General features: G+C 36.3%; 2 protein-coding genes across 2 annotated transcripts; both read right to left on the reverse strand.

The window, feature by feature from the left end:
• Nucleotides 1–292: 292 nt before the first annotated feature.
• Nucleotides 293–17,907, reverse strand: LOC103519098 (basement membrane-specific heparan sulfate proteoglycan core protein). The gene is made up of 10 exons (XM_008484179.3): nucleotides 17,762–17,907; nucleotides 17,131–17,358; nucleotides 16,345–16,507; nucleotides 15,796–15,941; nucleotides 13,503–13,712; nucleotides 12,781–13,006; nucleotides 12,013–12,344; nucleotides 11,374–11,589; nucleotides 10,141–10,288; nucleotides 293–3,042 (listed from the first exon to the last, which is right to left on the reverse strand). Exons 1-10 carry the CDS (start codon nucleotides 17,904–17,906, stop codon nucleotides 3,024–3,026), a joined length of 1,833 nt encoding a protein of 610 aa, XP_008482401.1. The 5' UTR covers nucleotide 17,907; the 3' UTR covers nucleotides 293–3,023.
• A 358-nt stretch (nucleotides 17,908–18,265) lies between these two features.
• On the reverse strand, nucleotides 18,266–18,908 carry LOC103519099 (basement membrane-specific heparan sulfate proteoglycan core protein-like; the record flags this gene model as incomplete). The annotated part of the gene is made up of 2 exons (XM_008484180.1): nucleotides 18,266–18,447; nucleotides 18,737–18,908. Coding segments are annotated over 2 exons (354 nt in total), but the record flags the coding sequence as incomplete, so codon positions are not given.
• Between the last annotated feature and the right edge of the window lie 77 nt (nucleotides 18,909–18,985).

Genomic DNA, 18,985 nt, shown 5'->3' on the forward strand with positions numbered 1-18,985 from the left:
GAAAAACGGTCTTACAAGGTAAATTGCAGAAAAATATACTCAATGAAAATATGCCATAAACTATAAAGAACCTCCTACAATGTTACTATGTTAGATAATATAATTTTATTTTTATCATTTTTTACAAAAAATAAATAAATAATAATAATAAAAAAAAAATAGTCGAGTACCTGCTAGGGCCTCAGTGCAGATTGCTTTCAGTTTTTAAAAATGCGTCTATTTCTGCGATTTATAGTTATCCATCTAGGCTGAAAATCAACAAAATTAGAAACGAAAGAAGAAATCAAAAGTATTTATAAACTTTTACTTTTTATTTATATGCAAGGTAATCACAAAGTCTTGCCCTTAGAAAAAGAAGGATGAACCTGCTTAATTAGCAAATCTGGTAAGCTTTCCAGACCTCGTTCTCAAGTTAGGCAGAAAAAGCATACCACACATTAAATTTGCGTTTTTTACCCCTCAAAGTTGTATTTTTGGGTAGGACTTCATGTTTACCTTGTAGGTATTTATTTTGCATTTTTTATTATCACAAACACATAAAATTACAAATTATTACAATATAATATAATCATTCTTGTTTCTTTATATTTCATAAAAAAAATACAGTACGAAGTCAATTGAAATAACATTCAGGATTCAAAAATATTTTCAATGGTCAAAACGTCCAGGTCAGATTTTGCAAGGAGCTATTATCAGGTTTCAGAGCTACGAGTATATTGGAATATGACATTAAACCAATAAGACAGGGCTAAAGGTTATTTACAAAATTAAAACTGATCTCTGACATGAAAAATATTCACAGTTTCTACTTTTGATCATCCTATGAACTTGTATGGCTAGTTATGACCAAAGAAAATAAGAATGTACCTTTCAATTTAATAATTGCTTTAAAACAAGAAGGTAAAATATTTATAATATAAATAAATAAAAAAAGACGTAGTACAATGTAGAATAATAAATATCTACTACGAGAAGCATTACCAGGCAGGTACCAAAAGAACGAAAATTATTAGCAACACCAAGTGCGTGCCAAAGATAAGAAGGGGATTAGTAAAATATTAACATTGGTAACTGTGAGATAGACAGATCTTTCTTTGGAGGTAGGAGTCCCCTTGGTAGTAGATTTCAAAAGAGTATCGGAAAGTATTTAATGTCAGATGGGCTGATGAATCGATTCTAACAGCTTCCTAAAGGTATAGGTCAACATAGCTATAAAAGATCTGGAACAAAGTTAGGACTTTAGACTCCAAGAAAATAGATAAAGGACTGTAAGTATTTTTGGTAGCCTTCAAAACATTTCCGATACTGTATTGAGATACAACTAACAGGACAAAAACCGTATTCCTACCTAAAATTCGCTTCATAATTCCCTCCTTTGATGTCTTCCTTTAATCCTCTACATCAGGTTTGAGAAAGTTTCCTTCCTTTGGAACAGGGTTTATAAAATAACAAAGAATAAAATTATACAGAGTAGAGTCCAACAAATAATCTAGTACATACTTACATATTAATATCTCAAATTAGTAACTTATTAGGTAAGCTAAATAAAGTAGAGTAGGTAGTAGGAGAAGGTATACAATAACTTTATAAAAGTGGAAATAATAAAAGGAATTTACATTCAATTAGAAATGTAAATAATACACATGCTAATTGCAAAGTGGTATTTGCATTGTTTTATGGTAGAGATTGCCATAGGCAACATAAGTAATCACGCTTTTTGATATTGTCATATTTTATAAATGTCAATAAAGATAATCATTAGATATACCTAATTAAAAATAATAATACTAGATACTTATAACATGAGAATTGTTGTTCGGAAAACTTAAATTTAATTTTTCCAGAAATTATTACGGAACCTACCGAATTCTTACATGTAGAGATAGGTAATTAAAATAATGGACAATTTTCTAACTGTTTCAGAAATACCAGGTGCTTATTGTACAATCATATTTTTACCGTACAAAGTCCTTTGATGCAGATGAGTTCTCCGATGTGTTTTTAACAGTCTGATTTGTAGTACTTTCCACTGTTGATTAGTGTTCAGACTCAAAATGGATGGCATGAGACTTTTGGTAGTAGTAAAGTACCTAATAAGTATAATAATTGTATGATATGATTTGACTCATGATAAGTACAGTGTGAAAAGATAATCTAATAGGTATTCTATCAAATAAGTACATATTTTATTAAGTTAGTATAAAATACTGTCCAACCTGTCAAAATTCTTAGTATCAATTTGATCATTTTAAAAAAAATAAATAAAAAAAAGTACTATCAGGTTTATAGAAGAATTACTAAAATTATTCAAAAATAAATAATAATAAGTAAACATAAAATCATACAAAAAAGGAACTTAATAAAGTTTGCATTACTAGAAATTAATTCTTGTACACTACCATGCAGACAAATCTAACATTGGACTTCTGCCTTCTTGTATAATTCTCGCAAGTCTCATAGAGTTTTCAGGAAGATGGCAGTTTTTGAGTTTCCTTCAGGCAGTTAATGTCATGAGATTTGAATTGGAGAATTTTCAATATTTCATATGCTATAGGTATAATTACCTTACCTAGCATATTGATTCTCCCAATTTTAGGCAGTATTTGGATGTTGATCATGATTATGAAACAAACGAAAATGATACAAGAAGAGACTGAAGTTGTGACTTCTTTGCATGTCAGTGTACATGAACTTTTAAACGTGAGGAATTAAACGGGAAGCCTTTAAGAAGAGCAAAAATAAAAGAAGAAAAAATCGTTTCGTTTCGTTTTCGTGTTTCTATTACAACAGACAACACTGTTAATACAGATGGATATAGAATATCTAATATAGATGAAATAATAACTATGCTTTAGAGACATTTATTAAGAAATTAAAATATAAAACATAAAATGGAGAAAAGCGAAACAAAAAAGAATAAAGAACACAATAAAAAATCATAAATAAAAATTAGATATAGCAAACAATTTCAACGTACAGCAGATTTAGTATACAATATGTTAACCCCCACCCGTCCAATGTTGTCATTTTCGTTGTTGATTTCTGTAAAAAAACAAAATCAAAAAGAAAAAATAAGTAACAAAAATCAAAGTCTAAACATAGGCAAAAAGAAAACTGGCTAAAAACAAGAGAGAAGAAATAAAAACAAAGTGAAAAACGAAGAAAGACACTCGAAAAGGATTTTCGTCGGATCCTGAAATCGAATGAAAAGGAAGGGGGAGATACGAGTATCAAGTGTCTATTTTAAGTGAGTGTACTATAAATCTCGAGTACAACAATTCCAATAATAACACTACATTTACACACCTATGTCAAAGAAGTTTTTAAAAAATTAATGAAAGTAGAGAAAAAATTATTGTCTCGAATAAAAAAAGATGTCTCGAAGTTTTTGAAATATGAGATAACATGATAACAACTGGTATAATAAGGTTTACTCCTTGTGCATGATATTGCAAGTCTAACAAGCTGGGTCCGTCCCTCCGGGAATTTTTTAGCCCGTAGTGATTAGAGAAAATCAGTAGGTACCTATGTACCTACCTAGTTTGTTTAATATTCAGTTTATTATTATTCTTGATTTGATTTTTTGATTTTACTTTCATGTAATGATTTAAAATCAAGACTAGAGCCCGTTCTCCCTTTATTCCCAATATAAGGTTCAAGTCACCCATCCATTTATTGGCCTTGCTCGGCGTAGCTTAACATAGATAACGCTAAAACCGGTCTTAAATGATCGACTAAAGTGTTATCTAAAATAACCGGTCTTAAATGATCGGCTGAAGTGTTATCTAAAACTTTCTCGCTTTGAGTTCATAGGTCGTCGCGACAAATTTCGAGATCAGAGCACAGAGAAGATAATTATTAATCTGATTCATCCAATAAGTTCATCACACATAACTTACTTATTTTCAATTAAATTAAAAACGAAGCACCTTAAATACTAAACCTCAAAATAATTTATTTATCTACTCAATAATACTGACAATATCACAAAAAATATAATGCGGTTTTGGAGAGATTTTTTTTTTTTTTCATATATTATTGGCTAACAATGATAAAGATTCACTAACTGAGAATATAAGTATTTTTGCTTAAACCTACTATTTATCTAATTTCTTTGAAATGGAAAATCAGGTAAACCTCTGACTATTTAAAAAATCTAACTAAAAGATGGTAGCTAAAACAAAAAGTACCCAATGCACCTACAGTAATAAACTATAGGTATGTACACGAAATTGTAAATAAACACATATAAATATTTATTAATGAGCTAAAATATTTTCTTCAAGAAGCAATAATATACATTAACGTTTAAAATGATAAACAATTTATTTCTTTTGATAATAATCACATAAAATTATCCGAAGGGAAAACATAGGGTAAGAAAATGACAAACAAAATAAATTTGGTTTTCTTTTTTGGCTTCCAAATACTTATTCTGCCCGCTAAGCACGTTAAGACGATCAGACAGGTCTAGGTATGTCAGACCGTGGTCCGTCAGACGGTCTGATCGTGAATGGCGGGCATTCCACAAGATGGAATCAGTTTTGGGAGCAACAAGAAAAGAACAAGGTAACAAAAAATACAATCTATGGGATATGCCAAATGTGCTGATATTGTACGAACCAAATGGAAATGGGCTGACAAAAGTCCTACACCTACATAAAAGTCGGTCGAGTAATTTACTTTGAAACTACATCGATAAAACTACAGAGAAGACTTGTTTTATATAAAACGGTACTGCAGATATGTAAAGGTCAGAGTAAAATAAGGAGAGAAAAATCTGGTGCAAATGCCACACCACTTTCGGGTACAGTTACCATTTTCAAAAGGCAGAATCTCAGTTTCCTACATATTTGCCTTTTCTGTTGTGATATGTCAAGACTAAACCCTTACAAGCACTTAGTTCAGACTTCGACAAGAACTGTGCGATAGAGTTAAAGATTCAAAGGATCTTTTAGAGTTTTAGACCAATCTAACCAGTGAAAGATATCATTCATTAGCTCACTTATAACTTATAACTACTTATTTCGGCAAAATTATAGCTAGAAAACTTTCTAACTTTGTATTTCTGTTAGCATTAATGAAAAAAGAATGTAATACTCCATACGTTTATAACGCAAACTGTCTTATTACTCTCCCTTCTCATGCCAAAATGTCGCAATAAAAAACCCATAAAAACTGCCTCGAAAATGACACAGAACTTTAAGGGGGGAACCCAGTCTATTGCGTTCCATTTCTATTCAGGCGACACGAATATGAAATGAGGGGGGTTGGAAAATAGGGTGGGGGTTTTCCCGGTCTATCTCATAAGGATGACTCATAGGAAATACACGTTAAACGGACTTTGAAGAATTTCCCAACGGCACGGCGCGGGGGTAAAATCGATATTTTTCGGTTCAACGGGCGGGGCGCGGAAAATTCTTCAGTCCCCGAGGAACAAATGAGGATGAGGATTTTGGCCGGCGCCAACGGCGTAGCGGCCTACACAGCTTGGCCGTTTGAATTTCGTCTTGAGCCTATCTGATCATCTCTAGGTCTTCTAGGTATACTTTTAACATAGTGTATAATGTTTTTCCAGAACAAATGAGTATAAGGATGAAGATTTCAGCCGGCGCTGTGGCCTACATAGCTTGGCCGTTTGAATTTCGTCATGAGCCTATCTGATCATCTCTAGGTCTTCTAGGTATACTTTTAACATAGTGTATAATGTTTTTTCCAGGACAAATGAGTATAAGGATGAAGATTTCAGCCGGCGCTGTGGCCTACATAGCTTGACCGTTTAAATCTCGTAAGACTGGGTTTTCTGACCATCTCTAGGTCTTCTATACTTTTAAGTTTGAACACAATACTACTTACTATGTTTGTCCAGGATATGTCTGGGTAGAGATAGCTATTTTGATATAAAGAGTCAAAGAAGTAGCGAGATAAAACTAAGAAGGGATAGGATAGGAAGTAACACAACAGATGGTCAATGAGGAGAGAATAAGCTGAAGATGATAAACGTTGAACGCACCTGTACTCATACCAAGGTACTGTTTTCAAATACTTTCTATACATTGATAGCTCATTACTACAGGGTTTGTTTTGCTGGATACGAATATTGAAATTTCAAGTAATACCGGATATTGAGGTGAAAAAAGACGAACCACGTAAAGGACTTTCTTTTGTTTTGCGACTAAAGTATGCTTTTTCCAACTATGTATGTACCATGTACCTATTATTGTGAGACGTAGGGAATCTATATTGCAAAAACAATAGTACACCTACCCATTTATAGGGCTCGATTAGGACCAAAGAGTTCCTTTAATTCAGGCAAAATTTAATACTTTGGCAAAAGGAATGAACCCGCACCCTCCTGTTTTTCAGGCGACACCGGGATAGTAAAAAAGTGAACCACAAACGGTTCTACTGAAGATATATTCAAAAAGATGGAAAGTCAAAAGATCGATAGGTCCAAGTACATAGCAAGGATGGTAAAGATTACGGCTAGAAATAGGTAAGGTGGTTGGAAGAGGATCAAGGATTCAAGGTGACGTGTAATATTTCACCCTCGCCGTTCACTATGAACTCCCCAGTGACTTCATAAAAGGGGGGAGAGACAGGTAATTCTCTATTACACCGAGAAATAAGTGTTACGTGTGTTTACCAGTCGCGCACTCGTGGTTAACAAATAGGGGTGGTTTTGATCGGAAATCAGGGGTTCTTAAATTTTGTATACGGTTAGGATATGACTGAAAGTGTCTTTATTTGCTAACAATGTTTTGTTTGTACTGTTCAAGTGTTCAGGTAGGTATAGATCTATCACTTGTAGATTTGTATAAGCTTAACCCGACTTTCAAGACTGTTTGCCCCTACACCTGCGCCTCACAGTGGGCTTTTTGTGTACTAAATCTATCATTACTTTGGTAACTTTGTACGTACACCGTAATGGGCATATAACACCAGATACCTAATTCATCAATGAGGTAAACAACAAAAATAAACAATTAACAGATATAAATTGTCTAAACATAAATATCAGTCCTTTTTTCTCCGTATTTACAAAAAATTCCGACTCAAAATTGACACAATTGCCTTGGCTAGCTCGCATATAAGAACCGACAAAACGGCTGGTATCTGAAATCCTGCACAGGAGTTCTTCGGAGTTACTATGTGCAAGTTGTCTCTAATTTGCTTCTCATTATTCTTAGCCATAAGGTCATTGTCCTCTACCTCAGGAGGATCAGGCTTGTTGAATTTATCATACTCGTAGTAATCCTCGTAATTGAGAAGATTTTCATAATTGTAATACGTTTTCGGATTGAAGTAGTCTTTATTTACAACGAAATTAATACGTGTACTGGGGTTTGTAGGTTTGAGTGATGGGTACAATGAGGACGGGATATTCTTAATTCTAAGCATACATTAGAAACAAATTGAGTAATTTAAGGTAAAAACACACAAACGTGATTGGAGTAACAAGGTTTTTCATCCATGTGTTAAAGTACAGGGAAGCAGCGTAACAAACATAAGAAAAACAAAGGTAATAGTTAACAATGCAACATGGTAATAAAAATACAAGGAAATAAACACACAACTAATGGGGCTAATGTTTGGGAGGGCTTCTCTCGGAAGAACAACATAAAATTATGTGGGCTAAAGGTGTCCTGGAAATTGGAAGATCGTGGGTTCGTATCTCACGAAAATTCCCCATTAACAAGACACGATAATAATAAAGTTAGTTTTCCTATACAAATTACAATTTTACAATTTATTGCATTTTGCTTTCAATGCTAGTAGTAAAGGTTATCAGCAAAAGTGAGGAATTTTCCAAGTCACTTTTACTCATTATCATGTTCTCAAGGAATTTATTAATGACTCATACGTACCTAATGTTAAAAGTAAAAAAAAAAAAAAAAAAAACAAAAAAAACGGGTGACTAGAGGTTCCGAGCTTCCGAGGTTCCCATATAGATTTTGAAATACAGTAAGTAATTTCGTCTTTAAATTTATACGAAAATAAAATATGATCCAGGACCTAGGTGCGTTCATAGGGCCAAATACCGGTCAGGATATATCGAAAACATCAAAGACTACAGAGGTTGGGCATAAACTTGGATACTTTGCTGATATAAATAGAAAATTTGTAAACAATAGTTCAAAGGGGAGCTGAAATTTTGATGTTCAATGATAAACAATTTGCTATATGAAAACAACCCATCGTTCCGTGCTGACAACATGTGTCGTTAAGAAACAACAGGGCTTAACAACCATTCTGCTCAAGATTTCATTTCCGAAGAAGAAAAGTCGATAGGCACTATTGTTTCTTAAGTGACGGTACACATTATACCAAAAATTGAAACATAGAAAGACGGGCAACTATTTATTTTGGAGCTGACATGAAAATATGTTTCATTTGTTGTTTGGATAGAGGAGTGATGAGGGATAGAACATGCAACGATGGTAAAAAAGTTCCTTCTTTCCATAATGAAAGAAATGGAATTCATAGCAATATGGATAGGTATAATATGCGATGATCTAAATCTAAAGAAAGGTTACCATCAAAGAAAAGAAGAATTTTGTTATGTTGTGTAGAAAATGGTTCTAGGATTTTGTGCATGAAAAATGCTCATCCTGAAGTATGACTCCATCTGATGAGGGGCACATTACGGGATGGAAATGCTACGATACCGACTAGTTGTCTTAAGTGTTAATTGAAGTTTACAGAACGAACATTTTGGTACTAAACAATAAAACAATTATTTTCGTGTCTAGATCTCAAAACCACAATCTCCCGGATTCTACATATGACTTCAACTGAGTTACTGAAGCAAAGCCTTGCCTAGTGCACATAACTTATCCTAGCAACAAGAATTCATAATGTATCATGGACTTTGAATTATATTAGCAGAAATGTAGTTATGCACTTCGAAAAAGGTCATCAACTTTGCGATAAGCAAAACTGTATGGAGATATAAAATATCTTAAAATGTTTCAATAGATATCATTTTTTTTTTTTTTTTTTTTTTTAAAATAATGTTATGATAATTGAAAATCATAATAGTCATAATTGTAAATCATTAAACATCAATTAAACTCTAATGATTCCGCAGCCAGCTAATTGCAAATCAATAACTATTTTATATTAAGTTCTACTTCAAAGCTAATCGGGGGTTGGCATTACGACTTGCTTATTTAACACAATAATAATGGATTTAGGTCTTAGGTAAATATCTGTGAGGTATAAAAAATCTTTATTTAAGTTGAGAGGTTGTCTCCACAAAACTTTAGATTAAAATCTGGTAGGTTACATTCGGATCCCGAAATTGTCCTGCCGTGGAAGCCTGTGCCCTAAATCACCATAGTATGGAAAAGTATTTACAATTCCATATTTCGATATGATTGGTCCAAATTCACAATTCTGCTTTTCCATTGGCTATTACACTTGTAAGATACTTTTCCATACTTTGGTGATTTAGGGCACAGCACTCAGCAGTGATATTGTAGGAAAATGTTGGAACGCGCATAGGAAAATGGCCTAATAGCTAATAATTAGCTAGGAATTGTTCCTTTGCATTTGTAAACAACAACATTCGGATACCAAGGCCCGGAAGACTGATCATCTTTCAGGGACTGGCCCACCAAAACAAAAAAAAAGTCAGGTCCTAAACATTGTACCTACTTACCTACTTCCTACCTTGTAAAAAAAAAAAAAAAAAAAAAAAAAAAAAAAAAAAAAAAACCATTTACCTTTATTTTCCCCCAAACCGAAAAAAGTAACCAAAAAAAGGGCCCCCCCCCCCCCCCAAAAAAAACCAATAAATAACAAACATATAAAGGTGTTTTTCTCAAGGCAATACTGACTTCTAAGGCCAGACACTCACTATCAGGTAGACTGACCTGATCAGGTGTACCTGTCAGGTCCACCTGATAGTGAGTGGCTGGCTTAAGGAAAACGATTTATTCTTTCTACGTTGTATTCAACGTGCTTTTCAAACACAATCCTACCGCCTATATCTTAGCCACTTCCAAATATTAGACCCGTATAAGCTTAACCCATCCCTTAGGGCAGTTGGCCCCACACCTAAGCCTCAGAGCGGGCTTTTTGGGTATGGATATTGGATGTATGTTAACTACTTTCAAGGATTAGGTCCCGACTTACCGTATCCATGGCATAACATGGAGTCCGGACGAGGCTGAGCTGCCAATGTTTGAGATATGTTTGTTCTGAATGTGAATGTTCATCATGAGGCCCGACATGGGATGAACATACCTTCCTCCAGTCATCAGATCCATGTTAGGAGTACCACCTGAAAAGGAGGAAATTAATTGGTATTGGCGTTAGAAAATAAATAAATAACACGGAGTACCGAGTGAATGGGTGCCTGAACTCTAATATTGAACTCTTCATCAGGAAGCTCGACACTTTACTATAAAATTCCAACAACCTAAATAATGGGAAGTAACTCAATCATATAGAGTTCTTCCACCTTGAGTTTTATGAAGTTGTGGTACCCTATCACTTTTTTTTCTCAGTGTAGCTACTCATTTTCCTCACGAGGCTGAGTGGGCTCCGCAACAGCCAGTCACGGAATCAACAAATTGCATGATACAAATTTTTGACCCCGCCGGGAATCGAACCCGGGTCTCCTGCGTGCAAGGCGAGCGCAATGATCACTACACCATGGGACAATCATATCTCATTGTATAGTATATAAATAAATAAATACAAATATACAAAATTTCAGTAGAAAGGTTATAGGACTGAGTATGGGGCGATGTCTCCAATGAAATAGATGATCTATTGTTGTCTTAAATCTCCTCCTAAAATCCGTGATGTAGGATTATAGGAGACACGAGTCATTATAATACAGTAATATGTATACAAACATAATATAGTAGGCACGAGATATGTAGTAATTGTATTATGTATGAAACCCACAGAGTAGTAATAGATTTCGACGTGCTCTTTTCTGTTCACATCTGAAAACTTGTCTTGCCAAATGTCCTTGAAAGCTTCCGGACAAAGGATTAGTAGATAAATTATATGCCCATTTGGAGAAACATGTCTGTTCGATGAAAACCAACCCACCTACCCTAAAGTGAAGAGTAATAGTTATCATTTTTACTTTCTATTACCCTTACGTATAGGGAACCTATACAAGGTAATGAGAAAGTATTGCAATCGGTCCAAATTTTCAAAATCTTTAATAGAAAGTCGTGTGATGTTCACACCAGATTTTTCCTTTACTATTTTAAAAAAAAATAATGACAATGGGGGAAAAAATGTTACTGTTATACTGTTAGTTACTCTAAAAATTCCGGTATTAAACACCTCTTCTTCGAGTTCTTCGACTTTGAAAGTGTCTCTTAGCCAAAGTTCACGTTAACTTACCGAGGTAAATATTGCCTCGCGTGTTGATGACATCTTGAGATCCCGGACTCTCTCCCTTGCCCACTATCACACTGTCGACCTCCAGACTACCAAACTTGTTGATCCTGGTAACATTAACACTGTGCTTGATACCATCATTGACCGGCTTCTTGGAGAACTTGATGGTAACCACGCCATCCCCCAGGTCGTAACTGTACTCCAGATACCCGTTCACCACTGAAAGAAGAAATTTGAATTTTATCTTTATTGACAAGGTAAGTACCTATACAATAAATGCACTTCCTAAGCTTAAGTTAAACTTATACAGGATTAAGAGAAATGGAAACGAAAAGATCATTATAATGAAAGAACATGTTACAAAAAAGGCATTTTATAGTATTGAAGAGTTTTTAGAAGATATTAAGAGATACTTAGGTGTTAATACAGTTAGGAATTTTAATGTAAATTCTACCTATGTTTTTTATAGTTTAGACGTCATTTTCCAATGTTTTTTTTTACTGTTATAGTTAGGGATTTCAAAATGAATTCCACCTGTTTTTACGCGGCCTAGCGCTTACAAGGCAGACGCACTACCAGCTAAGCTAACTAGGCTGGCTCATTGTATAACTGCTAAGATATTTAACGACGGGCTCAACCTACCTGCAACGGCTATAAACTCTCGACCAATCCCGTTCTTGTACGACGGCTGTCCGTTCCACAACAGCAGCGCATTCTTATCATCCGTCACAAAGTCGAACGCTATCGTCTCTTCGTTTCGCCTCTCCTCAATCAGTTCCTTTTTCAGTTCGACATAGCCCTCGCCTAGGAAGTGAACCTCGCTGCCTATGCTGACGCGCTTAGCGCAGTTAGGAGGCGCGTAGCCTAGGGAGCATAGACATTCGTACGAGTCGGGGGTGACCTTACACATGCCGCCATTTTTGCAGACGTCACCCTTCATGCACATGTTGTTCTCTTTCTCGCAGTGATCACCGCTGGAAAAAAGCAAAAGATATTAAATGATAAAAGGGATCTACGTGTTTGATGACAATTAAATAATAATAAAAAAAACATATTTTTGTGAGTACCAGGTTTGATTCCGGAGTCAAAAGTTTTCTTAGCTCTGTGCCTAGTAAAGGATATGGTAACAGATAATGATACTAGTAAGGGAAAGGATAGCGATTAGTAGGTTGATTCTTACAATGTTGTGATACTCACAAAAGTGTTAATATTTCTGGCGCCTAGAAACTTTCTACCCATTACTCGCAAATCCGCCCAGCACTTGTCATATGAACCAAATTTAAAAATATTTCTTCGTTATTTCTTCAGGGGGACTTTATTCGTCCTGATGGCCTAAGACTAAAATGTACCATTATGTGACGAGTTTATTCTACTGTCGTGGAAAGAATAGTGTAAAATATCTGGTCATACCTGTATCCAGTTAGGCAGGAGCAGTTATATCCTCGCTCGCTGGTGTCAGTCGGATAGCAAATACCATAGTTCTGACAAGGTTTGGGAGCACACACAGGAGAAGATTCAAGATCCGAACAATCCATAATGTTAGCAGAGTCTACGGCTGAATTGATCAGATCCAACTCAGAACCCAAGACGTCAATGGTAGAGATACAACCATGGAATCCTTCAGTCACTTCAACACCTAAGGGAAAAAGATGGTTGAAATGTAGTAAAGATAGAGGAAACTGTAACTGCTAAGGGTGGATTTCACCAATATTTTTTTAGCCTTTAGAAGGCCTGTTAGGTTCCATTTGATTTGTTTACAGGGCTATTAGGAACTAAAAAGTAGGTTTGTAAAACCCACCCTAAGGGTCTTATCGTCCCGAAAGCAGGGAGAGAAGGAAGACAGGATAGGAGAAAGCAAGCCGAGAACGAACCTTATCTGAATCGAAAAACGCGACCAAGCGCTTACAAGGCAGACGCGCTACTCTTCAAGTTTCTTCATTGTTAAAACTCGAATCTAGATTATTAAGTACTTTTAAGGGATATGGCACATTTTCTTTCTCTTCTTTCCATATTGCTTCGTTTTATTTCTTCTCTATTTGTATTTCCTTAACTTAAATTGTCTTTAATATTTTAATTATTGAGGATTTTTAGGCCAATTCTTTGACTGCTGTTCCATTCTTTCTTCAACTTACTCAAGGAAGGCGTCACATGATAGATATTATATCCTCCCAAGTACAGTGGCGTTCTCAGATTAAGTACTTGAAGTTTTTCGCCCGGTGTGGATCCCACAATCAGAGGCTCTCCTCCGACACTGAGTTTTCCTTCCTTGAAGTCCTTGATGATGGTGACAACCACCCACTCGTGAGGTACCAAGGTCACTTTACTTCGGAGTACCACGAGACCTGGGGGACAAGCAGTTGAAGGTAAAGGAATAAGTTAAAAGTACTTAAAGGTAAAGGACCAAGGTAGAAAGAAAAACGAATAATTTAAAGGTATAATCATACTTCATGAAAAAATATTAGTTTATGAGTCTCCGTAAAAAAAAAAAAAAAAAAAAAAAAAAAAAAAAAAAAAAAAAAAAAAAAAAAAAAAAAATCAGTGTGACGGTATGCCACTCGTTCATATCAACAGAGAAGTTAGACTTAACCAGGGCGGGGCCAGAACCCACATCGAAGCGGAACACAGGATACCCGTCCTCCAGACCAAATGAGACGAAGTCGCCCTTGCCTTTGTAGGACTTCATGTTGGAATCTCCGGTGTACATTATGAGACCTGGAATTATTAAGAGTGAGTAGAAGCTTAATATTTCGCCTTAGGAAAAAATGAATACGTACATATTAATGAATCTTTTTCTTCGCCTTTTCCCGAGTACTGATGGGGTCGGCGTTTTTCGTCAGCCTCTCAATCAGCCCTAATTAGGGTGATTGCTATGGGTTGACATTTGGTTTTGGCTACAAATTTTACGAGTGGATGCCCTTCGCACTCAACCTTTGTTATTTCTTTAGCTAGGGAAATCCAGGCTGGTATACTCCCTGTTTAAAGTCCCCCAGCCAGACTAAGCTGGTCTACCCTGTTTAACGTGACAATGGCTAATTTTCGTGACAAAACCGGAATTATCGCGCGCGTGTAAATGCACCTTATCTCGCCGCGCGCGCATCAGCTGATCGTTTCCCCTCCCGCCTACACCAAGAAGATCGGGGAAGAAGAAAACCGGAATCAGTCGCCATTCCAGTAGCATTGAGTACCCATTCCAACCCAACCACTTACCATTGTAATCAGTGGGTTTGAACGACAGCTCGATGGAGAAGTGTAAATGAGCATCGGTAAGCGTGGGTAGAGCCAGGTAACTCAACGGCTTCTGAGTAAACAGAGGCACAGAGTCAGTGACCAATAGGATCGAAGGTATCTCAACAGTCATGTCCTTATTGGACACCTTACACACGTACATGCCAGCATCCGAGTTCTTGATCTCTTGCAGAGTCAGAGTGTTCTGAGAAAGGAAAGGGGTTGTCAAAAATGAAAATGTATTTTTAATTTGTGGTATAATGTCATAAGTATCACGTGTTTTGTGGTCATCATGAAAGCATTACAAGCCTTACTGAAGTCTCATTTTCCTGATCCTCGATGCCATTGTCCCTTTGGATAGCTAGAGAAATATAATTATTTTTACTTGTAAATCTTGTAATGCCGTTGGTCACTACTCTTGGTCGCTACGAAATTTAGAACCGAATTCAAATTGTTCAAACTTCAGAAATATGACCGTTTGCCTGTCCGCCCAAATCCAGAGTTTTACGTCTTCCAAATTCGACGTTCCTAAAAAAAAACTTGACTCAAGATTAAAGATTAGGGGGCTGCTGTAAAAGTGCAACAAAACTTGCTACTACAACCCTAGGAACTTACCTCTCGGCTGAATGCTCCGAAGGGCAACACATGTCCATTGCTTCTCTTGGACCAGGTATATTCTACAGGGGCCTCCAAGTCATTGTTACAGGTCAAAGTGATCTTAGAACCGTATGGGGCTTCTTTGGTGCTGACTGGATTGAATGCAGGTGCGTCGTTAGAGTACAGAGGGGTTGCTGAAAGAAACAAAGTCGACTCTAAGTGACTTCTTTGTAAAGAAAACATTTCATTGATGAAAATTTTGGAGTTTTTTTCCCCCTCTCCCAAAAATGTACAATGCACTCTCAATTGTTTTGGAGTTAAAATTGGAGAAATTATAGAGACGGAGTTTCTCGGGAAAAAAAAAAAAAAAAAAAAAAAAAAAAAAAAAACACACAATGAAAAACAAGGAAAATTCTTCCTTTGTTTAGTATTGGGTCTCGTGAAGACATTTAAGTAGCGACCTGTGGCAGCATTACAACCTAAAATATGTGAAACTTGATAATGGGAAGTAGGAAAGTCCACTTTACGCGAGCTGTAATGAGGTCGGAAAAAAAACATATATATGATTGTCACATTTTATGAAACGAAGGTAATTTTCTGTACCTGAACCAGTGTCGAATCTGAATTCCATATGTTTCTCTCGGATAGCGAGGGAAATGAAATCGCCAAGTCCATCATCAGATTGTCCACTGTATAGAATAATTCCATCTCTCACGTCACGTGGGTTGAGTCTCAGTGATACCTTGAACCTGAGGGGGAAAAACATGGGTATTATGACGAATAAAGTACTTTCCGGCTTTGATTTTCTCCTTATTTGTATGAACGCCGTGTAAGTCGGTGAGTATGCAATACGCAAAGCATAAAATAGTGGAGATGTCTTTTTCACTTTTCTGAATTCATTAGGTATTTCATGTTTTCCCAGCACGCTTATAAAAGGAAGGAAAGTGAATCATACCTCTGTACTAAAAACATATGTATAGGTAATTTCAAGGTTCTTAAAAATACTCGTAAACCATACTGATGAATTCTCACGTGACTTTGTGAAGATTCATCTTGAAAAGAAGAACACCACCAGTAACTTATACTCTTCACAGTTGGTGAAGAGTATAAGTCACTAGTGTTCTTATTTACTCGTAAATCAATCACACTTACTTTCTCATAGTTTTCGGCGTGGGATAAGCCAAGTAAGAGCCATGTTTGAAGGCGGGTTGCAAGATTTTAATCTTTTGTTCACACCTCTTGCCGGCAGTTCCAATCGGGCAGAGACATTTCATCGCGCCATCTACGTCTTGACAACTTCCATCGCCACATGCACCTGGGAAACAAGATAAAATGAAATTAACTTTTTAAAAATTACAACTTTTTAGGGACTTTGCTATTCGAATTATTTTTGAAAAATACTTATAGCATAAACGCTAAGGTTTTATTGAAAGGATTTTGCTTTCTATTAGGCGACAAGCTACCCGTGTAGTCACTTTTACTTCACCCTGACCCAGCCTGACTGGAGTCGGGAAAAACCAGCTGCACGCGATTATCCAGAAGGTTACTCATCCAGATACCAACCACGCGCTACGTTGCTTAACTTCAGTGAACCACTGGAAACCAGTGTATTCAACGTGCTATCGCCCCTGGCTAATCTAACGTTTTTTTCCGCTATAGCTAGATAAGCCATTGAGATTCTGTTATCTTAGATTGTATTTTCCTTTTGGAATTTCCCCTTTTCTGACGCCCACTTCTCCCTTTTTCCTATGGTGTCGTGGAGGTTAGCACACTTTCTCGTGGAACTTAGGGCTCTTGGTCCCTACACTTAAGCCCCTAGGACAGCTTTTTGTGTATGGTGCTAAGCTTTCCAATGGTTTAGTAAAGGCGCTATAGCGCCAAAAAAAAAAGGGGAAAAGAGTTTCAGAAAAGGGGAAATCGGGAAAATGACGGCTTTACCTGGATAGCAAGGTTCTCCCAGCACCGAGCACCTATCTCCTGAGAAGCCAGGCGGACATATACAAGTGTATCCAATTCTAGTCGCAGCATCCTGACACAGTCCGTTGTTAATACAATTGTTGTGCTTGGAGGACTTGCAAGTGTTACAACTGTCAACGCCCACTCTTTCCACGGCCATTTTGAATAGCTCGAACTCTGTCTTGTTGTACTTCAGTCGGCTAACACATCCTGGGAAAGCAAAAAAAGTCAATTTAATGAAATGTAATACGTCAATTTAATGACATGTTCTAGAACTTGAGGATTTCCTTTTTTTCTCATTTCCATTTCTCTTTTCATTTCTTCTGTTGTTTGTTGTAAACATTATGTATTGTATTATGTTGTTAAGCCCATAAAAGAGATGAGACCTTGTTTAGACCGCTGGGGTAAAGGGACTTTTTACTCTCAATCGAGCAGGATAAACAAGGTATGTATAGCCCTAAATAGCAAAACTTTGGTCCATAATAACAGAAGAACTTGTACCTTCTGGAAACAGGGCCCCAGGGACATTATTAATCTACATAACTTATCTCATCTTTGTATTAAGTTTGGGCTACTTTGGCCGAAATTGAAAGTCCCCAGAGAGGAGACATACCTTTGAATCCATTAGAGAAACCGGCTGATGGGTGAATTTCACCAAAATCAGGGACAGCTCCAATGTAAACTAATTCGGACAAATCTAAGCCTTGGAATGCGCCCTGACTTTCTCCGGAGAATGGACCTATTCCGTCCACGAACATCATGCCTGAAATAAATAAAAATAATAAATGAAGAAAATGCAATTTTGTTTCTTTATTAATTAGTGCATTACACAAAGGTATGATATCAATTTGACTTCGTTGGTTGTTATTCTAAAAAGTTGTGTTTTCCCGTACCTAGCCTTCAGGTTTTACAGCTAGATCCTTCTTTGTTCTTGACCTCTATCCCAATCTATTGATTCTTCTCGCCCAATCGTTATGTTCAATTGTCAATTCTTTATGTTCAGAAAAAAATGTAAATGTAATGTAAATGCAGTTTCTTTGTGTTATTATGTCACAACTTTGGTGCTCACTGCAGCATTGTAGGATTTTCCCAATAATCTGAGACTGAAGGGCATCACTTACCGAAGTAGTTTATCGTTGATAAGAACATTCATAGCGATAGAACCTCCCAGTTTGGTCCAAGTCACATTAACATTGACTGAAGGTTTGCATTCCAAGTCTACTGAATCTCCTTGCATGATACTTCTATCATTAGCCGGACTAGTCTGCTCGATTATGATCTCTGGATTTCTGGATGCTCCTGTCAAACGAAAAGGGAAGAAGATATTAAGTAACTAATGTTGTAAAGTCATCTGATAAACTGAAATCAGAAACTACTGTTGTCCTCACACCCCATAGCAAGTGGTCAGAAGAGAGAAAGGCTGACCATTCATCCAGAATGAAGATCTACTGGATGAAGAGAAAACTTTTCGTGGTCCTCTACAGGCCGAAAAAAAACAACCTTATTTATTACTAACACCAAATGTCCCATTTTTTTTTTTTTTTTTTAAAAAAACCTTTGCCAAGCCAAATAAATTATGCCAACTTACGTTCTACATTGAGCTTGACATAATCAGATCCTCGGAATGAATCATGTCCTTGTATTTCACACTTGTATTTGCCGCTGTCCTGAAGTCTAGCATTGGTGATACGTAGTACATTGCCTTCCGCGTACCTTTGCAAAGGCAGGCCATCCGCTCGAGACCACTTTATGTAGGCATTCTGAAAAAGAGGACGGATAAAAATACAATATCGACATTTTTATATAAATATTAAAATAATAATAATAATAATAATAA

This window comes from Diaphorina citri, unplaced genomic scaffold, assembly GCF_000475195.1.
Source record: "Diaphorina citri unplaced genomic scaffold, Diaci psyllid genome assembly version 1.1 scaffold2534, whole genome shotgun sequence".
In the NCBI taxonomy this organism is placed as follows: domain Eukaryota; kingdom Metazoa; phylum Arthropoda; class Insecta; order Hemiptera; family Psyllidae; genus Diaphorina; species Diaphorina citri.

What these genes read in the sequence shown, in the direction of transcription:
- LOC103519098 (XM_008484179.3), bottom strand. Translation starts at nt 17,906, where the DNA reads ATGTTCGTGGACGGAATAGGTCCATTCTCCGGAGAAAGTCAGGGCGCA. An exon ending in GGGAGAACCTTGCTATCCAG is followed by an intron (nt 16,508 to 17,130) that starts GTAAAGCCGTCA and finishes CTTGTTTCCCAG; the next exon opens with GTGCATGTGGCGATGGAAGT. An exon ending in ACGCCGAAAACTATGAGAAA is followed by an intron (nt 15,942 to 16,344) that starts GTAAGTGTGATT and finishes TTTCCCCCTCAG; the next exon opens with GTTCAAGGTATCACTGAGAC.